Source organism: Struthio camelus, chromosome 1 (genome assembly GCF_040807025.1).
Source record: "Struthio camelus isolate bStrCam1 chromosome 1, bStrCam1.hap1, whole genome shotgun sequence".
NCBI classification, from domain to species: domain Eukaryota; kingdom Metazoa; phylum Chordata; class Aves; order Struthioniformes; family Struthionidae; genus Struthio; species Struthio camelus.
In genome coordinates this window covers 14,372,766-14,391,521 of record NC_090942.1, presented here as the reverse complement: position 1 = coordinate 14,391,521, position 18,756 = coordinate 14,372,766, and the positions used below count along the sequence as shown (strand labels likewise).

General features: G+C 42.6%; 1 protein-coding gene across 5 annotated transcripts in view; it reads left to right on the top strand.

Annotated features, from left to right (window-relative positions):
• SLC26A5 (solute carrier family 26 member 5) overlaps positions 1–18,756 on the top strand; it is a 39,632-nt gene that overhangs the window by 5,224 nt on the left and 15,652 nt on the right. For 4 of the 5 annotated variants that reach the window (XM_068929487.1, XM_068929475.1, XM_068929367.1 and 1 more), the window contains 5 exons: positions 11,060–11,273; positions 13,081–13,220; positions 16,543–16,653; positions 17,175–17,347; positions 17,894–18,058. In XM_068929487.1, the coding sequence (XP_068785588.1) occupies positions 11,119–11,273; positions 13,081–13,220; positions 16,543–16,653; positions 17,175–17,347; positions 17,894–18,058 (744 nt within the window). In that variant the 5' untranslated portion in view covers positions 11,060–11,118. Of the gene's footprint in view, positions 1–11,059; positions 11,274–13,080; positions 13,221–16,542; positions 16,680–17,174; positions 17,348–17,893; positions 18,059–18,756 lie in introns of those variants that run through there. The other variant, XM_068929513.1, reaches the window with a different exon arrangement.

The window sequence follows — 18,756 nt, the reverse complement described above, 5'->3', positions numbered from 1 at the left end:
TTTCTTCATTTCAGCTGAGGAGCCTCAGCCCAGGCATCCTTGTTGCTCTTTTCATTCCTTGGTTGCTGCAGCCTATTTCAGTGTTAGCTGCAGCAGGAATCCATTCATGCTGGGCTGTTCTGCCAAACACGCTGAGGAGTCAATTGAACAACTCATCTTTGTCTATACAGTTCTATTTGAACTTGACTCTGTGACTGACATCTTTATGAATTCTGTATATGTAATATTTTGATGGATGGGTTCCCAGCTAAGGGCTGACTTTACCGCATCTTTGGATGGTGATCACTGCTATTCTCTTACAGCTCTTCATAGAATATACATGTCTTCAGTTCTGCCTAATAAATGCCATTGATTTATGAAGACCTGACCTGTCAAATCTGAAAATCCTGTGCATCAATAGCCTAGTGAAATTGAAGTGTGATTGCCAGGGCAGGAGCCTGTTAGATTATTTTATTATTTCTCTACTCTTTACCAAAGAACCTTTAACTGACCTGTGAAGAACACATGAAAGTGTTCAGCGCAAATCAATAACTGGAGCCAGTCCAAAGCAATTTCTGTATATTGTCCATGTTACATAGCAGCACTATTTGGGATTGGGGTGCCATTTCTTTAAAGAAAATCAATAAACTAATAAAAGTTAGAGGGTTGTTACTGGACTACAGCAAGGCTTTTGACACTGTCTCCCATCACATCCTCATAGGTAAACTCAGGAGTGTGGGTTGGATGAGTGGACGGTGAGGTGGCTTGAGAACTGGCTGGATGGCAGAGCTCAGAGGGTTGTGGTCAGTGGTGCAGAGTCTAGCTGGAGGCCTGTAGCTAGCGGTGTCCCCCAGGGGTCAGTACTGGGTCCAGTCTTGTTCAACGTATTTATCAATGACCTGGAAGAAGGGAAAGAGTGCGCTCTCAGCAAGTTTACCAGTGATACTAAACTGGGGGGAGTGGCTGACACACCAGAGGGCTGTGCTGCCCTTCAGAGGGACCTGGACAGGCTGGAGAGCTGGGCAGAGAGGAACCTGCTGAAGTTCAACCAAGGCAAGGGCAGGGTCCTGCATCTGGGGAGGAATAACCCCATGCACCAGGACAGGACTGGAAAGCAGCTCTGCCGAGAAGGACCTGGGAGTCCTCATGGACAACAAGTGAGCATGAGGCAGCAGTGTGCCCTTGTGGCTGAGAAGGCCGATGGGATCCTGGGGTGCATCAGGCAGAGTGTTGCCAGCAGGTGGAGGGAGGTGATCCTGCCCCTCTCCTCAGCCCTGGGGAGGCCTCATCTGCAGAGCTGTGTCAAGCACTGGACTCCCCAGTCCAAGAGAGACATGGAGCTCCTGGGACAAGTCTAGCAAAGGGCTACGAAGATGATGAGGGGACTGGAGCATCTCTCCTATGAGGAAAGGCTGCGAGAGCTGGGCCTGTTCAGCCTGGAGAAGACCAAGGGGAGGGGGTCTGATCAACGCGTATAAGTATCTGAAGGGAGGGTGTCAAGAGGATGGGGCCAGACTCTTCTCCGTGGTGCCCAGCAACAGGACAAGAGGCAATGGGCACAAACTGAAGCACAGGAAGTTCCATCTGAACATGAGAAAAAACTTCTTTCCTGTGAGGGTGACAGAGCATTGGATCAGGTTGCCCAGAGAGGCTGTGGAGTCTCCTTCGCTGGAGATATTCAAAACCCGTCTGGACACGATCCTGGGAAACATGCTCTAGGGGACCCTGCTGGAGCAGGGAGGTTGGACTAGATGATCTCCAGAGGTCCCTTCCAACCTCAACCATTCTGTGATTACTCCTGTAGTTAGGAAGACATAAAGGGCTACCACACTTATTCTGTGACAGCTGATATTTCAGTTCACAAGCAGTGTCAGCCCTCATACTGCTTTTTTGTGTGAGCTGTGTTTTCTGCAAAAATGTGAAGCCATAAGGTGAGTCTGGAAACAAAGCAGGGGGCTGGGGTGAAACACACTTGTCTAGGAAGCTTCTCTACATCTTCGTTCTGCTTACTATGAACGTTAGTTATTTCAAGGAAAAAGCAGTTAGGCAGTTTGCTGCACGCTCTTGGCCTGTATGTGTAACCTTGGCATCAGGATGTTGAGGAAGGTCATTTCCACTGGCTGGCAATCAGCTCCAGAACATGAGGCAACACCCTTAAGTATATAGGAGACAGGAAGACGCTATCACTTGGATAACATAATCTTAACCAAACAGCAGTTGCATGAATGAGGGCAGGACCAGTCACAAGTCAGGTCCCACTCGCTGCTCTTGTAGGCTTTGGTTTGATGTTTAGCACGCTCGGAAAAAATAAGGTAGGAGTGACAGTTGCCAAAAGCTAACAGTTTCATTCAAATGGAGATCCTTGCCTTGACAAGGAAGTTGAACCTCTGTCTCAAAACAAGCAGGAAGAAAGTTATGGCTTGGATAAATATTTATCCTTACCACTCTTCTAGGGAATACCTACCCTGTGTTGAAGTTCTTTGTTGGTTTAGAAAAGACAGATCTTCAGGGGCATGGTAGTGGCTGTAGCCTGTTAGGCAAAGGGGCAAATCCTTTCTGAAACTGCTAGGAAGAAATCCTACTAGAAGATCTTTGGAGAGATTTCCCAACCTCTTAGTATTTAAGTAGGGTAGATAGATGATGCCTTGTTTTCAGGAGTTAAACTGGAATAGAAACTTAAGAGTGTCATCCTAACCACCCCCTCCCCTACAGTCATTTCTTCCCATGACTGTGCTATGGTTCACTATCCCTCAGCTGCCCCTATGGCTTGAGAGATTTGCACTATAAACATGATCATTGCAGTGATCACGTTTATAAATAAATGCCTTCTGCCTTTTTTTCTTGTTTTTTTTAATCTTTAGCTTGATGCAGCCACTTGAGAGGCTGTGGTGTATGTAAACAAGGTTGATGAAACAGTGTGTGATGTGGAGAGGGAGGACTCTAGGTGGCTTTACTGCTGAATAAGGTGTATCATGCAACTACTCCCTTCGGCACAGTCAGACGCTTAGTAAGTGTTTGCTTGTTTCATTTTACGAGAAAAGACAGACGGCGTGCCAGGAGGGCTTAGCTATTTTGAGCTGCAAGCACTACAAATGTCCAGCTGCTGGAGGTCATTGGTTCACTGAGGACATATGGACTGTAGAAATCGTTCTAGGTTAGCTTCTTGCATATGTAGTGATCTTAATTTATGTTCTCTGCCCTGGTCAGGAAGTTGGATGTCTACAACGAAAACTGCTTCCAACAAAGCTTTGGGGAGTAGTTTGGCTCAGGGGAAATGAGCACCTAGCTAATGATTTCTTTTCCCTGTGGTCCGTAAAGGGCTTTACATCCTAATCGGTCAGGTTGAGCGTGGCAGAGGAGTCATCAGCCGTGCTACCGTACTGTTATCTTGTGTGATTCCACTATCTCTAGCTACTGCTTTTAGAGTTGAAAAGAAATGTTGTGATAAGGGTAGGAATGGCAGATTCAGGCCCAAGTTCACTAAAGCCATAAAAAGCCAGGAACATGAATGCTCAGATTTCCATAGGCTCTCAAGGTTATGAAAGTGTGTATACTGGAAACTGAGGCCATCTCTTATCTACCTCTGACAAGAGGAGGGACCTGTGTTTTGCTGTTCAGAGTGCTCCAGATGTTTGACTTGTGTGAAATTGATTAAACAGCTCAATAATCATGTTCCCAAAGCATTCCCTTGTTGAAAACAAACACAAGATTGCTATTTGATAACAGATGACATTAAGATACTAACGAATTCATGGAGTAAATCTTTAGAGGCTAAAGTATTTTATTTTTTGCAAGCATCAGAAACATAAAATAGTAACCCTTATCAGTGACATAATTTTGGGGAGTTCTGTTTTGTTGCCATTTTCTAAGACGAGTATCTCTGTGCCTCACACACTGTTGTTGTGCTCCTGTCAGTAGATAACATGAATTCATGTAGCTCTCCCTCTCCCTCGTTCGCTGTAATGTCTCCTAGAGTGCATTTCTCAGCTTAGGATCTACACAAGGAAAATTCTGTTTAGTTCAGAAGTTATTTCTAAACTGAAGCTTTATGTGAAGGCTACAGATCTAAACATTAGGGAATTTAGTGGGAGTAGTGGAGAAGAAACGGGGATGATAAGCACAACCTAGGGAAACTAAGCGATCTCATTCCTTATGACCCAGTCCAGTCATTTTGTACATGCTTTCTGCTTGTATTAAAAAAAAAAAAAAAACCACTCACAAAAAAACAACCACCAGACACTTCTATTCTGGTTTGGTATTATTTTATGATGACTCAAAGGTGATAAGTGGAAGGGCATATGGTACTGGGGAATAAGGCCGGAGAGGAATGAAATAAATGAAAGAATTGGGTCTTAAAACTTGCTTGGTTTCTGTGTCTGATGTGTTCAGACACCAGGAACAGACCTTGCAGTAACTCTGCTTTCTGGTGTATGTGTGGGACGACATATTTTACACAGAGTGACAGTATATTTCCACCAGCCCTTTGGCTGATGGCAGTCACCCTTACTTGTAAGCTTAAACAAAGATACAGAATACTTCATAGACTTTACAGTTCAGAGGTTTCCCCAGCACAGATATGTTTTCCTAGTATTATACAATGCATGAGTACTTTTCACCCACGATCTTCCAGTATTTAAAGTGGCTAGCAGCTCTGTGCTCAGCCACCAGAAGAAAGGTTTTCTGCTCTTCTAAAATAGGCAAGTCAATGGATCTGCCTACTAGTCAGGTTAGTTATGTAGTTCACAGGAGAACTGCCCCGTTTTGTAGTTATAAGCCTATAAAGGCTGCAATAGCCGTGCAGTACCTTTCTCATGTTTCCGTAACTATTCATTGTATTTAATATTTTGAATCTGAAGAATGAGCTAGTATCCGTTTTATATTTGATTGTTCACAGTGTCCAAATCATGGTCCACAGAAATTTTATGGCTGTATTCTTGTTTATATAGACCAGACCAAAAATCATTGTGATCTACAAGAATTAGTGTAGATGGCTTGACCATCCTACTTTATCGACTAAGACTGGGAAGAGAAAGTACTTAATTGTTAGTAATGGTGTTGTAAAATGTTTGCTTCACTTTTTTTTTTTTTCTTTAACACCTCCAATTTGATAACAGCAGTAAAGGCTGCTAAGAGCAGGCCTTTATCAGTGAGATAAAGAATCTCCAACAGTCAGATAAAGAATCGCCAATGCTTAGGTCTTTTGCATGTAGCTTTTAACTACTTCAGCTCAACTCTTATCTGGCTGATAAAGTTAATGGTAGTGTTTCTTATAGCTTATTAATTTTAATCCTTGCTGCTAAGTTCAAAGGTTGTCCATGAGCAGTATTCCACTGTTAATTTGGACCCACAAACGCCCGGAGATCACCTCTCTCTTGCTTTGGACAGGTCTGGGAGTTTTCAGAAGTAATAGTCCTCAGGGAAATGAAAACAGACATGAAAAAGGCTTTTGCTCTTCCCTGAGCATCTGGGGAGTGAGGGGACAAGGCTGGATTTCCAGGCCTTGGATATCTTTGCTGAATAGCAATGCAGTGATTTGTCAGAAAACACTTGGAAACACTTCCAAACATCACAAAATGCTGCTAATCTGATGCTCTATGGAGGCGTGTATTGTCTGTTGTAAACAAGCTGCTCTGTCCTTGTTCTGTGTTCGCTTTTGCAAAGAAGTGGGTGATATTAGAAACTTTCATCTTCATTGTATTATCCACTGCTTAGTATTCAAAATGGTCATCAGAGTACATGGTTATGGGGGGCTGTTAAGATGAACTTAGTGGCATGACATGGAATCCAGCAAATGGATTCATCCAACATCCAACTATAGTTATTGGGTGGATTTAGGATCTCTTTTAATGGCCTGTTCAGAATTACTTGTATTTCAGTTTGCGCCCATTGCCTCCTGTCCTGTCACTGGGCACCAATGAGAAGAATCTAGCTCCCTCCTCTTTACTCCCTCCTATCGGGTATTTATACCCATTGATAAAATCCCCTCTCAGCCTTCTCCAGGCTGAACAGTCCCAGCTTTCTGAGCTTCTCAGCTGCTCCAGTCCCTTAATTATCTTTGTAGCCTTTCCTTGGACTTATTCCAGAATGACGATGTCTGTCTTGTGCTACCGAGCCCAGAACTAGACCCAGTATTCCAGATGTGGCCTCACCAATGCTGAGCAGAGAGGAATGATCAGCTTCTTCAGTCTGCTTGCAACACTCTACCTAATGCAGCCCAAGATGCTGTTGGCCTGTTTTGCCACAGGGTCACGTTGCTGGCTTATATTCAAATTGTTGTCCACCGGGACTCTCAGGTCCTTCTCTGCAGAGCTGCTTTCCAGCCAGTCCGGGCCTCAGCCTGTACTGGTGCATGGGATATTTCCTCCTCAGGTGCCAGACTTCGTATTTCCCTGTGTTGAACTCTATGAGATTCCTCTCCGCCCAACTCTCCAGCCTGTTCCAGGTGCCTCTGAATGGCAGCACAGTCATCTGAGAAATCAACCACTCCTTTCAGTTTTGTATCCTCAGCAAACTTGCTGAAGGTGCACTGTGTCCCATCATCCAGGTCATTAATGAAGATGTTAAACAGCATCGGCCCCAGTATCAATCCCAGGTCGCACTACTGGTGACTGGCCTCTAGCTGGATTTTGAGCTGCTGATCACAACCCTTTGAGCCTGGCAGTTCAGCCTGTTTTCAGTCCACCTCGCTGTCCACTTACCTAGCCTGTACTTCATCAGCTTGTCTATGAGGTGTTATGGGAGGTAGTGTCAAAAGCCTTACTAAACTCGAGATAAAGAGTATCCACGGCTCTTCCATTGCCCACCAAGCCACTCATCTCATCGTGGGAGGCTATCAAGTTGGTGAGGTGTGATTTTCCCCTTCATAAATCCATGCTGACTACTCCCGGTCACCTTCTTGCCCTTAATATGTTTGAAAATGGTTTCCAGGACTGTTTGCTGCTTTTACTTGACTTTCTGCTCATTGGGATGGACCATTTTTGAGCTTGGAGTAGTTGATCCTTGAAAATCAACCTGTTCTCGTGAACTCCTCTCCAGGACCGTATCCCATGGGCTTCTTCTAAGGAGGTCCTGAAACAGGCCAAAGTCTGCTCTCCTAAAGTCTGGGACTATTATCCTGCTATTTGAGTTGTTCTGTCCTCTCAGTAGCCTGAACTCCACCATCTCATGGTTACTGCACCCAAAGCTGCCCCTGACCTTCATATCCCTGACCAAGTCTTCCTTTTTTCTTGACATCCAGCAAAACACCTCCCCTCATTGGCTTCTCCACCACCTGTGTCAGAAAGCTATCATTAGTGCATTCCAGAGACTTTTTAGAATGCTGATGCTATGCTATGTTGCCCCTCCAGCAGATTTCAGGGTGCCTGCAGTCCCCCAGGAGGACCAAGGCCTCTGAACGTGAGGCTTCTTACCATGATCTGAAGACCTCATATACTACTTTTTGATCAAGTAGTCTGTAAGACACCTACCACAATGTTGCCCACATTGATCTGCTCTCTAATCCTAACCCATAAGCTCTCAGTTGGCCTCTCACCCGTTCCCAGGCAGAGCTCCCTGTATTCTCATTGCTCTCAACTAAAGGGCCTCCTTGCTTTCCTGGTGTGTTCTTCCGAAAGAGCCTGTATCCATCCATTGCAGCACTCCAGTCGTGTGAGCTATCCTGCCACGTCTTTGTGATCCCACTGAGATTGTAGCCTGGCAACTGCATGCAGACCTCTAGTTCTTCCTCTTTGTTCCCCTTGCTGTGTGCATTAATGTACAAGCACTTCAGAGAGGCACCCAGTTGTGCAGGTTTCTCAGAAAAGCTATGAGTGCTTTCCCTGTAATACTGTCCTTTATGCACTCATTTTTGTGCATTCGCTTGAGGAGGCCCTGTATTTTTTAGCGTGAGGTTTCTCCTGTTCACGTCACCGTGCAGCATTTCCTTGACACCCCAGTCCACCACTTCCTCATTTGATTGTTGCTCACCACGTGCCTTCCTCATCATTCCTGTTTTAAAGCCCTCCTCGTCATGTTGGCTGGCCTGTTGGAAAAGATGCTTTTGCCCCAACTGGGCAAGTGTATCCCATCTCTTCCAAGCAGTCCTCGTTCCTCAGAGAGAATCCCATGATCATAAAAGCCAAATCCCTATCGTTAATGCCAGCCGCACAACCAGTTGTTGACCCGCAGGATCCATCAACTCCTCTTCAAGCCCTTCACTTCCCTGGCAGGGTCAAGGAGAAAACTACGTGGGCTCCCATTCGATCCTTTGCTCTGACCTTCTCTGTCTTGCAGCACTCAAGAGCTTGGCTTGGTAGAAGGATATTGGGGCAAAACCTGATCCAGTAGGAGTGTGTCTTGATTTGAAGCCATCAATAGCTACTCCTCTTCTTAGCAAACTGTTTCACTGGATACTCTCTCTCTCTATTTCTATATGAGCAAGAATTTTTTTCATTCACTTAGCTTCGGCTCTTCCACTGATACAGGTTATATCTTTCTCCATTAGATTAAAAAAATAGCACTTTCAGTAAAGTCTGTCACTTTCTTTCTGTGAAGCTACATGTATGCTATGATCTATATATGATATAGGGATATCGTCAGAGTATGCAGGGATGCAACAAGGAAGGCTAAGGCCCAGTTGGAAGAAATCTGGCAGGGGATGTCAAGGACACCAAGAAGGGCTTCTTCAAATACATCATTAACAAAAGAAAGACTAGGGAAAATGTGGGCCCACTGCTGAACGGAGGAGGTGCCGTGGTGACAAAGAATACAGAGAAGGCAGAGTTACTGAATGCCTTCTTTGCTTCAGTCTTCACTGCTAAGGCCAGCGCTCAGGAATTCCTGACCCTGGAGACCAGGGAGAAAGTCTGGAGAAAGGAAGACTCTCCCTTGCTGGAGGAGGATTGGGTTAGAGATCATTTGTCCAAACCTGACATCCATAAATCCATGGGTAAATCCAAGGGCCCTGATGGGATGCACCCACAAGTGCTGAGGGATCTGGCGGATGTTACTGCTAGGCCACTCTCCATCACCTTTGAAACGTCATGGGGATCAGGAGAGGTGCCTGAGGACTGGAAGAAAGCCAGTGTCGCTGCAGTCTTCAAAAAGGACAAGGAAGAGGAGCCGGAAAACTACAGGCCTCTCAGCCTCCCCTCCATCCCTGGAAAGGTGATGGAACAGCTTCTCCTGGAGGCCCTCTCTAAGCATGCGGAGGACAAGAAGGTGATCAGGAGTAGTCAAAGCATGGATTCACCAAAGGGATATCAGATTGGTCAAGCATGATTGCCTTCTATGACGGGATGACTGGCTGGGTAGGTGAGGGCAGAGCAGTGGATGTTGTCTACCTGGACTTCAGCAAGGCTTTGGACACTGTCTCCCATCACATCCTCGTAGGTAAACTCAGGAAGTGTGGGTTAGATTCTAATGTGGACTGGATCAAAAACTGCAGGTAGGAAAAAGCAGCGTAATATATAATAACGCTGAGAGATACTATTCGCTAAACAATAGCATTACAAAGTGCCATTCAGGCTTCTCAGTGAACTGAAACCATGGAAAGATGCAAGAGCAGCTTAAAATGTATTTCGGGAGCACAAAGGTAATGTAACTAGCTCTGATAGCACCCTTGACATGGTACTGTTCTTACAAATATGTTTTAGGTATCTTATTTCATTGGATAAAAATGCGACCAGCAACTCAATCAAATGGAAGAAAAAATTAGGTGTAAGGAGAAAATAACCTCCTGAATGCTATAGGAGAAAGTTGAAGCTTAGGACCTTCTGTAGTTAAAGTAAAGTTGCTAGAAAATCTTGAGCACGTTCACACACAGAATATCAGTTCTAACGATCTATGGGTCTGTAGACTTACGTCTGTGCAAGGTTCCTGTAGAAACGTTTTGGCAAATTGCTGTTCTGGTTCCTCAAATTAAGAACACTGGAGGGAAGCAGTAGGTAGGAAGAGTTGCAGTCTCCTCCCTGGAGAGGATTCTTAGGACATGCTTCCTAGGTTCTGTACAGCTGCTCTTGATCAAGGTTACCAACAACTACGAAGCCCCTGGAAAAAACCTTGGTGCTCTGAAGAGATTTGCAGCTTAGTGTTATAATATACATCACGGCCTATGGCAATCACCGCTGTCCTTTCACAGCTTCTGGGCTACTAAGATTAAACTGGGATCTGTTCTTTACTTTTAAAGCCAATTTGGGAAAGTTTGCTTTTATCACTTTATACCTTATCACTTTATGCTCACAGTCTGTCATCAGAGGTAGTACTAGCCAGCATCTCTGCTTAATAATATAGCAGTCCAGTCATTTTACTCGTAATTCAGAGTTAACGTTTCTTGCCCCATATTTCTAGAAGCAGCCAATGCAGAGTAAGGAATTAAGAATATCTCCTGAAGATGCTCAGATGAACCAGATGTTTGCATACATTCTAGTTTGTTACTTGTCTAGTACTGTTTGTTACTTTGTTGTGCATCTCGTGATGCCAATTTTAGTGGGTTCAGGACTGAGAATAGCAGTAAGTGGCACAAGCACTGGAAGAATAAATCTTAAGAAGTAGTGAAGTTTGCCCCCTTGAGACACTTGCCATCTGGTGAAAGAGCCTTCTGAAGCAGAGGGAGAGGAAAGCAAGTGGACACATGTAGGAAGCAACTGGCTCTCTGGAAAAAAAGAAGTGTTTTTTTCAGTGTTAAAATAAGAGTTCTCTCTTCTGGGGATGGATGTGACAGTTTGTAAGTAAGCAGGAAGTAACTCAGCGATGAAGTAATCTCCCTTAGATACTGAAATTTGTTTTAAAAACTGAGGAGGGAAAAAGCAGATAATCATTAATGTAACCTTCCCATGTTGTGTTTCTGTAATTATTTACAGAGTGACTAATAAAAAAGCTTTCTTCACCTAAGAGAAGCATAAAAATAATGGCTTCTATATAATAAAGATCACGAGTGTGATTTATTTACTTACTGCTGTTACACAGGCTGTCTAATCAGTGTTTTTAAATTGCATTCAAAGTACTGGTATCCAGCTTGTCAAAATATGCTGTTTAAAAGGAAATGCCAAACCAGAGGTTCAAAAAAGTAGCGTTCAGTGATCGAACTTTTTGCATGCAACAGGTTTTTCAAAGGAGGCTGTAGAACTCTTCTTCCTTCATTCCTGCTCGCTGAGATCAACTATGGAACATGCTCAGGAACATGAAGCATGTCTTGAGCAAACCCAGAGGTATCGTGTGGAGAGACCAATATATAACCAAGAGCTCTTGCAAGGACAGCTGCGCAGACGGGAAAGAACACCTCAGACTTTTAGGCAGAGGATTGCACATTCTTGTCGGTAGGGTTTTGTGTCCTAATCTTTATTTTGTCTGTTAAAACCATAATAATTCTTAACTGATTGATGCACATAGCTGATAATTCCTTCAAAGAAACCTAAAAGATAAAAACAGTAGTTTTACGTTGTTTATTCAGCAAGACTGTGATAAAGTCGTATGTGTTTTTAGGTGCTAATACATAAATATATTACACAATGTTGGATGACTTAGTTGAATTGCCTTTGTCAAAGTGAAAAGGAAAAATAAGCAGCATAGGAAACTGAAGTATTAGTCGAGTCACCTGACGCATGAATTCATAAGCCTTAGATACAAGAGCCAGAAAAATATCTGGCCTTTTTATGTGGAAATACATAGGTCAAAATTTGTGCTTCACGTGATCCTTTCACAGAGGAAGAATGGAAAGAAGAAACTGCTGTGTAGAAATCTAAATTATTAGCCTGATAAGGACTTAGTAGAAATGCTCTATTGCTTTTAACTAGCTGCCTTGAAATCTAAATATCTTTTGGTTAGACAGGAAATAATGTTTTAAATTGTGCAGCTCTCTTGCTCCATCGATACCGGAGAAGAATGAAGAGGAGCTTCTGCTAGTTAAGTCTTCATTAACTTTGCATTTATCAATGCTTCATTTGCAGAGTTTACTCAGTTTTCTGTGTCTGCATTTGCAGAGTTTACTTAGCGTTTTCTGTGCTTGAACCTTGCCCTGCAATGCGACAAATAATTTCTGCCTGACGGCTTGCCTGTTAAATATTCCAGTTCACATGATTTGACATTTAGAGATTTGCTTTGGTTAATGAAGTGGCTATTCTAATGCTAGTGGCACCTAACTTCACCTCAAGAAAACGTATCTATCCCAAATAAATCAGAATGCCCCTGATCTATGGTTTCTTGCAGTCCGGTTTGCTTATACAAGGAGGAGAAGTATGGATGACTCTTAATTCTTCTGTCACATGTAGCAATAGATTTCTTCACTATACCATTTGGTGCAATAAGAACTTGGAAACATGTTAACAAATCTCTGCAGTTCTCTTGCAGTTCCCCTACACAGTGAAGGATTAACATGCTTCTACTGCTATATTTTGACACAAGCTTAAATTTTCTTAACACAGTACAATTAAAGTGTGATACATCGGAGTGCTGGATAGAGATAAACTTCATGTCCTGGCTCTAATCATTTGACTCAGGGTTTCAAAAGGTTAATAACTGTAGTACAAGACCCAAGGATCAATGTTACTGACTTCAGTACTTTTTTTTTTCAGAGTAAAGAAGGGGTATGTTCTTGAACAGCCTTAAAATAAGCCTGTCAGTATCAGTGATAATAAAAGGCATTAGTAAAAGAATAGTAAAAAAAATTGTAGCAGTATAAAACACTGTAATAGATAATAGTCAGAAGCGTATGAATAGTGAAAATAAATAGTGAAAAGCATTGTGAAGTACTTGGAGGTCTGTGAGTGAAACCACCGTGAAAAAGCAAGTTATCCTCAAGGGATTGTTGCTATAGAAATGATCTCAGCAAAAAGTATTGTGCATGGACGTGAATTGTTTCACTTCCACCTGAAATCCAATCACATGACTGTGATTTTCCAGCTCCATAAGATTTGTGAGCAGCAGCCAACATGTGACAAGTGACTAAATTAAATTAACTGGCACCATAGTTGTTTTTGCTTAAACTTAGTCAAGAAATCACTGTAATCAGGGCTCTGAGCCTGCCTTTAATGGAGCTATTTTCTCTGGACAGAGACGGAAGATATGATTTTCCCCGTTTATCCTCTGCTAATATTTATCTTTTTTCTTTCTGCTCTCTGTTTTCAGTTGTTCTTCTAAGAAAGCCAAGTCTCATCTTTACAGTTTCTTACCAATTTTAAAATGGCTTCCCCGTTACCCAGTGAGGGAATATTTATTAGGAGACATTATCTCAGGTATAAGCACAGGGGTTATGCAGCTTCCTCAAGGTGAGTATTTCTTGGGATTGTATTTCTTCTTTGCTTTTTCCATGTATGCTTTTATGATAGTGCTTGGCTTCCTGAACAGGTGCCCATGAAAATAGGCTGTGCATTTCAGACGTGTGCATGAAGGACAGTGCAGCATTCTGCAAACCAGCCCATAGTGATGATTCCCTTGAAACTGCAAGTCAGTAGTATGCAGCAAACTCTGGAAGAAGCTTGCTGCTCTGACCAATGGCCACAATTCTCATTGACAGAACAACTTTTCATGGTTTAAATGCATGTTTAAACCTTCACTGAATGCAACCAAATGTTTTCTGATCTCTTCATCGTGAACGTTGCGGAGCATACCAGTGTCTAATACTAGACATAATCCCTCAGGAAGATGGTATCCTATCAGGGAAGCAACCAAACTAAATTCAACCATAAAAGAAACCGGAGACCGGTCACACTCTTAAGGGTAGAAGTCACCCGTTTGAGCTGGAACATAGTAGTGGGCAAAGACTTACATAGTGGGAATAAGTCAATATAAAGTAACACTATATATTATGTTACTATAAATTTGTAGTAGCACTGCAGACGTATGTCACTTCTATTAAATTACTTGGAATTGTCACCTGAAGTAGAGCCAGGCTCTGAAGAAGGCGCAGGTTCTGTGGAAAATGAGGAGAAAGCCTTTGTTTTCTGTGCTGTTCGGTTCTTGGTGACAGGCCCCGTGGAACCTTTTATTCAGTCTGGCACTTTACTGTCAGTCGTTTCACAGTTGCTACAGGGTTAGAAAGTCACTGTGCTCTTCCTGCAGTGTCATTACGGTGTGCCCTCACTGCTCTGGGAATGGCAGTTCTGCAACTGCTGCTACAGTCTCGGTAGATTTCCCCAAGAAGTCTTAAAGTGGAGAGAATTCTTGAGTTTGTGCAGTGCCCAGCCCAGTGGCATCGTCATCTTCCTTGGACCTTCTGGATTCTCCTGTAACGCAAAGAGCGAGGCAGTTAAGCATACATGAGCTTGTTGGCTTTTATCATGTTTCCACCTCACACATTCCTCTTCAGGCTGAGGCAGGTCTAAAGAAGGAATTAGTAAATCTGAGAAACCTAAGTTTTAATAGGCATTAAGCCATTAAAGTAATGGAACATCCTAACTTAGCCTGTACAATTGACTGTCTTATTTCTGCAGCTTCCTGGTTTGGGGCTTTTTTCTTTTTTATTTAATTAAGGATCTTTTTTCTTATATGGATACAAGCATCAATTTATCTTAAACTGATAAATTAGTGGTTAACTGGAAGAATTTGTCTGGCAAATCTGTCAGGTGTTCAGGCACAAGCATTACCATTTGTATGCTGAAACACAGTTTATGTGATGACAACTTTACAACCAGATTAGGGTCCTAAAATTTAAGTGATCAGCAGCGACCCTTATACTTGATTTTTCAACTTCCTTTTAAACTAAGCGTGATTCTTTTCTTTGGAGACTGCAGACGTGCCCTTGAACTACACCTGCTCTTTCCCTTTCTAACAAAACAAAAGCAGAGGTTTTTGTTTTGTTATGTTTTTTTTCTGAAATGGATGTGCTAATGGCAAGCATAAGGTCAAAGCAGCCTAGGAATCGTTCCAAGCAGAACTATGGTGACCAGAGAGTTTGAGCAGTGAGCTCTTGTCATGTCAGTTATCTCTTTATTTTCCTGGCACTGACAACTCTTAAAAAAAAATGCCAATACAAATAAAAAGGAATGGGAATAAAAGGGTATTCAAATCAGGAGCTCCACATATATCCATGCTCCTGTCTGAAACCACTGGTTTTCGGTTCTAGTCATTTTTACTGATAATTCTGGCACTATATTAAAGGCCAAGTTGTTATGGCACAGGGTGTTCTGCTCTTAGCCTGAGGTGGCCCCTGTACCAGGGAATATATGTGGGGTGAGTTTCAGAAGTACCTAATGAAAAGCTCCTTGCTGCGGAAGAATAAATTATATCATCAGTCCAATTCTGTTAGGAATATGAACCCTTGGTTACAAGGTCTCAGACGTTTAGAGCATGAACAAGGCCCCATGGCCTGTTAAACCATACAGGGGGTGACCCAGAAGATCCCTTCCTGGTTCTGTCATTTTGTGGTAACCTAAAGCCTCATATCTCAATTTAAAAATAAATTGATAGGAAGAGGTGTTCTAAAATATCACCTAGGTCTCCTTTGTGGGTGAACCATCGCCTCCTTTTTTAAATTTACGCTGGACTGTTGAGCTTTTCAGTCCCAAATGGGACCAGTCCACCTGAGTGTGGTAAGAGCACACAGCTTCCTCATGCATCCTCTGTCAGTTTGCACTCACAAAGTGAACTGGAGAATCAAACCAAGGCAGCATACAGTGTTTTTCTCCCTGGCAGAGGCCCATCTGTTCAGTTCTGATGTATAATTCTCATTAGTGCAAGTCGTAGCAAGCTGGGCTACTGATTCTGCTTGGGACAGTTAAGCGCCATGTCACGTGGTGCACATGGTTTGCTTGTGAGTCGGGTCCCATGATAAGCGTGTGCTCAGTCACGCACAGGAAGAGCACTGGGGGAAGTGTCCCTGCCTGGCTTACCTCCGAGCTTCCTCCCCACGCTGGCCAGCTGTACCTGCACATGGGAGTTGGGGGGGCCACACATTCACTGCGTGAGGCTTGACATGTCTTAAGAAAAAAAAGGACTTCATTCTCGGAGCGCTGGACTGCGTTAGCTCTGTCACGTTACAGATCATAAACAATGCTTCCCTGTTTATTTTACAATTTGGAGCATGTTTTGTGTAAACATAAACCCCTACTTCATCTCACTGATTCTGGGGTGAGGGGAGGGGGCAAGAAAATGCTTTATTCATCATGAATGGCCGTGAAGATCACATGTGAAGGAGGAGGAAAAAAAAACAGACACCTGCTGGGTGGGGGGAAATGTTATAAGCCTTTTTGACAAAGGAAAACAAAAGCAGCAAAGTTTGCAGGCTGTTAAGAAGTTAGCAGCCAGCTGGTTACCTACCAACCACTAAGAGAAAAAACTGTGAGCCCCTGCATTAATGAATGAACATGAATGCATCTGTGCTTACATATACACACGTATGTACACCCACGTGCAATGCCTGTAATCATAGACTTCTGGTTTCCTGAATCAAACCACTCAGGTTTGTGAACGCTGCCCTGCAGTATATACATATTTAAGAACGCTTCCTGCAAGATGTTTTTTAACCTGTGATAAGCCGCCCGCTAGCGTTCATATTAAAATGTTCAGTTTTAGTAGGCTTAAGTCGTTTTGCTTCAGATGGTTTCTCTTTCTGCTATTTACCTAATATACATATTTGTGTCTTTTTTCTAGGCTTAGCCTATGCTTTGCTGGCAGCTGTTCCCCCAGTATTTGGCCTATATTCTTCATTTTATCCTGTCTTTCTATATACTTTTTTTGGGACCTCGAAGCACATATCAATAGGTATCTCTCTAAGGATAACTGAAAGTGTATGTGTGTGTTTAATAAAACTGTAAAAAAATAAAATTAGAGATATAGAAAGTGTAGCTGTTTTCCATAAGTTCAATTTAAGTGAATAGGAAAAAAATAAATGTTTCAACAATCAGCAGTATTTCTGTTATGTTGGTTTAGTAGATCTGGAAATGTATGTTGTGAGCTCTTGAGCTCTAATTTTAACTTGTGAACAGCTGTCTATGTGACCAGCATTATTCTTTATTCTGCATAATAGAAACTGAGATAGGAAAAAAGATGGTTTTAGCCACCGTAGAGGTGCGTGTTCAACATTTAAATTGTTGTATTCATGCTGAGTACTGGAGCAAACAGGACTAAACATACAACATTTAGATAGAAAATTTTGTAACAATTTAATTCCACAGATCGGTGCAAATCTTAGGAAGCCTAGAACTGCTACTAGGAACAAATAAAAAAAAACGAAAAACCTACTGGAATTTTAACCAATTATTATCCTCTCCTTTTTATTTCAGGTACCTTTGCTGTGATTAGTATGATGGTTGGCGGAGTTGCTGTGAGAATAGTACCTGATGAATTGGCTTCTATGGACTATAATTCTACTAATGTTACAGATTTGCTTGATTCTAGGGATGCTAAGAGGGTACAGGTAGCTGTGACTCTCGCCCTTCTTTCAGGAATTATCCAGGTACATGCTTGCAGTTTGCTGTAAGGGCAAGTTCAGATGCTGCTACCAGACTTGGTGATGCGAGAGGTGCTTGGTCGTGGTGATTCCCCTGTCAACAGATTTGTGCTTCAGCACTGTGCTAGGTAGAATACAGGGTGCTTCATGCCAGCCACATACCAGACCTGGGGATGGATATGCTGGAGGCAGATGTGGGTCTGGGCATCTCAGCTTGGCTAGGAAATATGAAACCTCCCCCTTCATTCTTCCTATTCCCTGTAAGAAAAACTTCATCTGACGGTGTTCAATCTGTCTATGAATGCATACAAACACGTATGTTTACCCATATCTCATCCTGCATCAGCCAGTGGCATGGAAGATTTAGCGTATGGGTGGTTGATCGCTGAACTGTGGCCTTAAAAAGGCCAAGTTAACAGACCGTAGAACGGTCTCCCTGAGCTAGCTGAGTCGCTGGGGTAAGAAAGGGTGTCCTGTGGTCTGTCTTCTGTACAGTGTTGCTATTCAGGCCACACTGGGAGTCACATTGTTCGTATTTCTTCTCTTCATTAGTTGTGTTTAGGTCTCCTTCGATTTGGATTTGTAGCAATTTATCTAACAGAGCCTCTGGTACGAGGATTTACTACTGCTGCTGCAGTTCATGTCTTTACTTCTCAGTTGAAGTATCTGCTTGGAGTGAAGACTAACCGATACAGTGGACCGCTCTCAGTTGTGTATGTAAGTAATTATGTTCATTAAAAACAAATTCCCCATTGTCCAGTGCTCCCCGATACTTAAGGCTTTTTCTTTAAAAAAAAATAAAATATTGTAGCCCTAAGCAGAATAATTCTTCAGTATTCAAAAGTGAGTGTGAAATATTTAAGTGTCGCAGGAATATAAGAGGAATATGCATTTTAAAATGCAGCTTTGGTGAGAATTGATAGATCAGCACAGGGCTGAGATGGGGCAGATTTTAGGATTGTACTAGATGTAACTTTGTTTCATGAGCAGATGCCTATTGAAGCGAATCTCTTGTGTATTTTGGGAGAAGTGGTGTACTATTAAAGAAGCTATCCTCCAAAATAAATATTTTACCCTATAAACCTGACATGTTTTGCAAAACTAGGAAACGTTATTCTCAGAACCTTGGTATTTGGGTTTTTGGGGGAGGGTTGTTTTTTGTTTTGTTTTTTTTAATTTCACACACAGTTCCTGATGGATGTGTTTTATGTTTCCTGTTTGTAAGCTGTGTTGTAGTGTGTGCTGCGTCATCAGAAATATATCTGTTCTTTGGAGTAGTGGGAAACAGACTGTTTTGAAAGAAAGGCGTTCCGTGTAAAAAAATTGCTTTTTATGGAAGATCCTGAACATTAACACTAATCATTTGGAGCATATGGTGATCCAGTATTTGACATAGCTCATAGCGTAACCTCCAA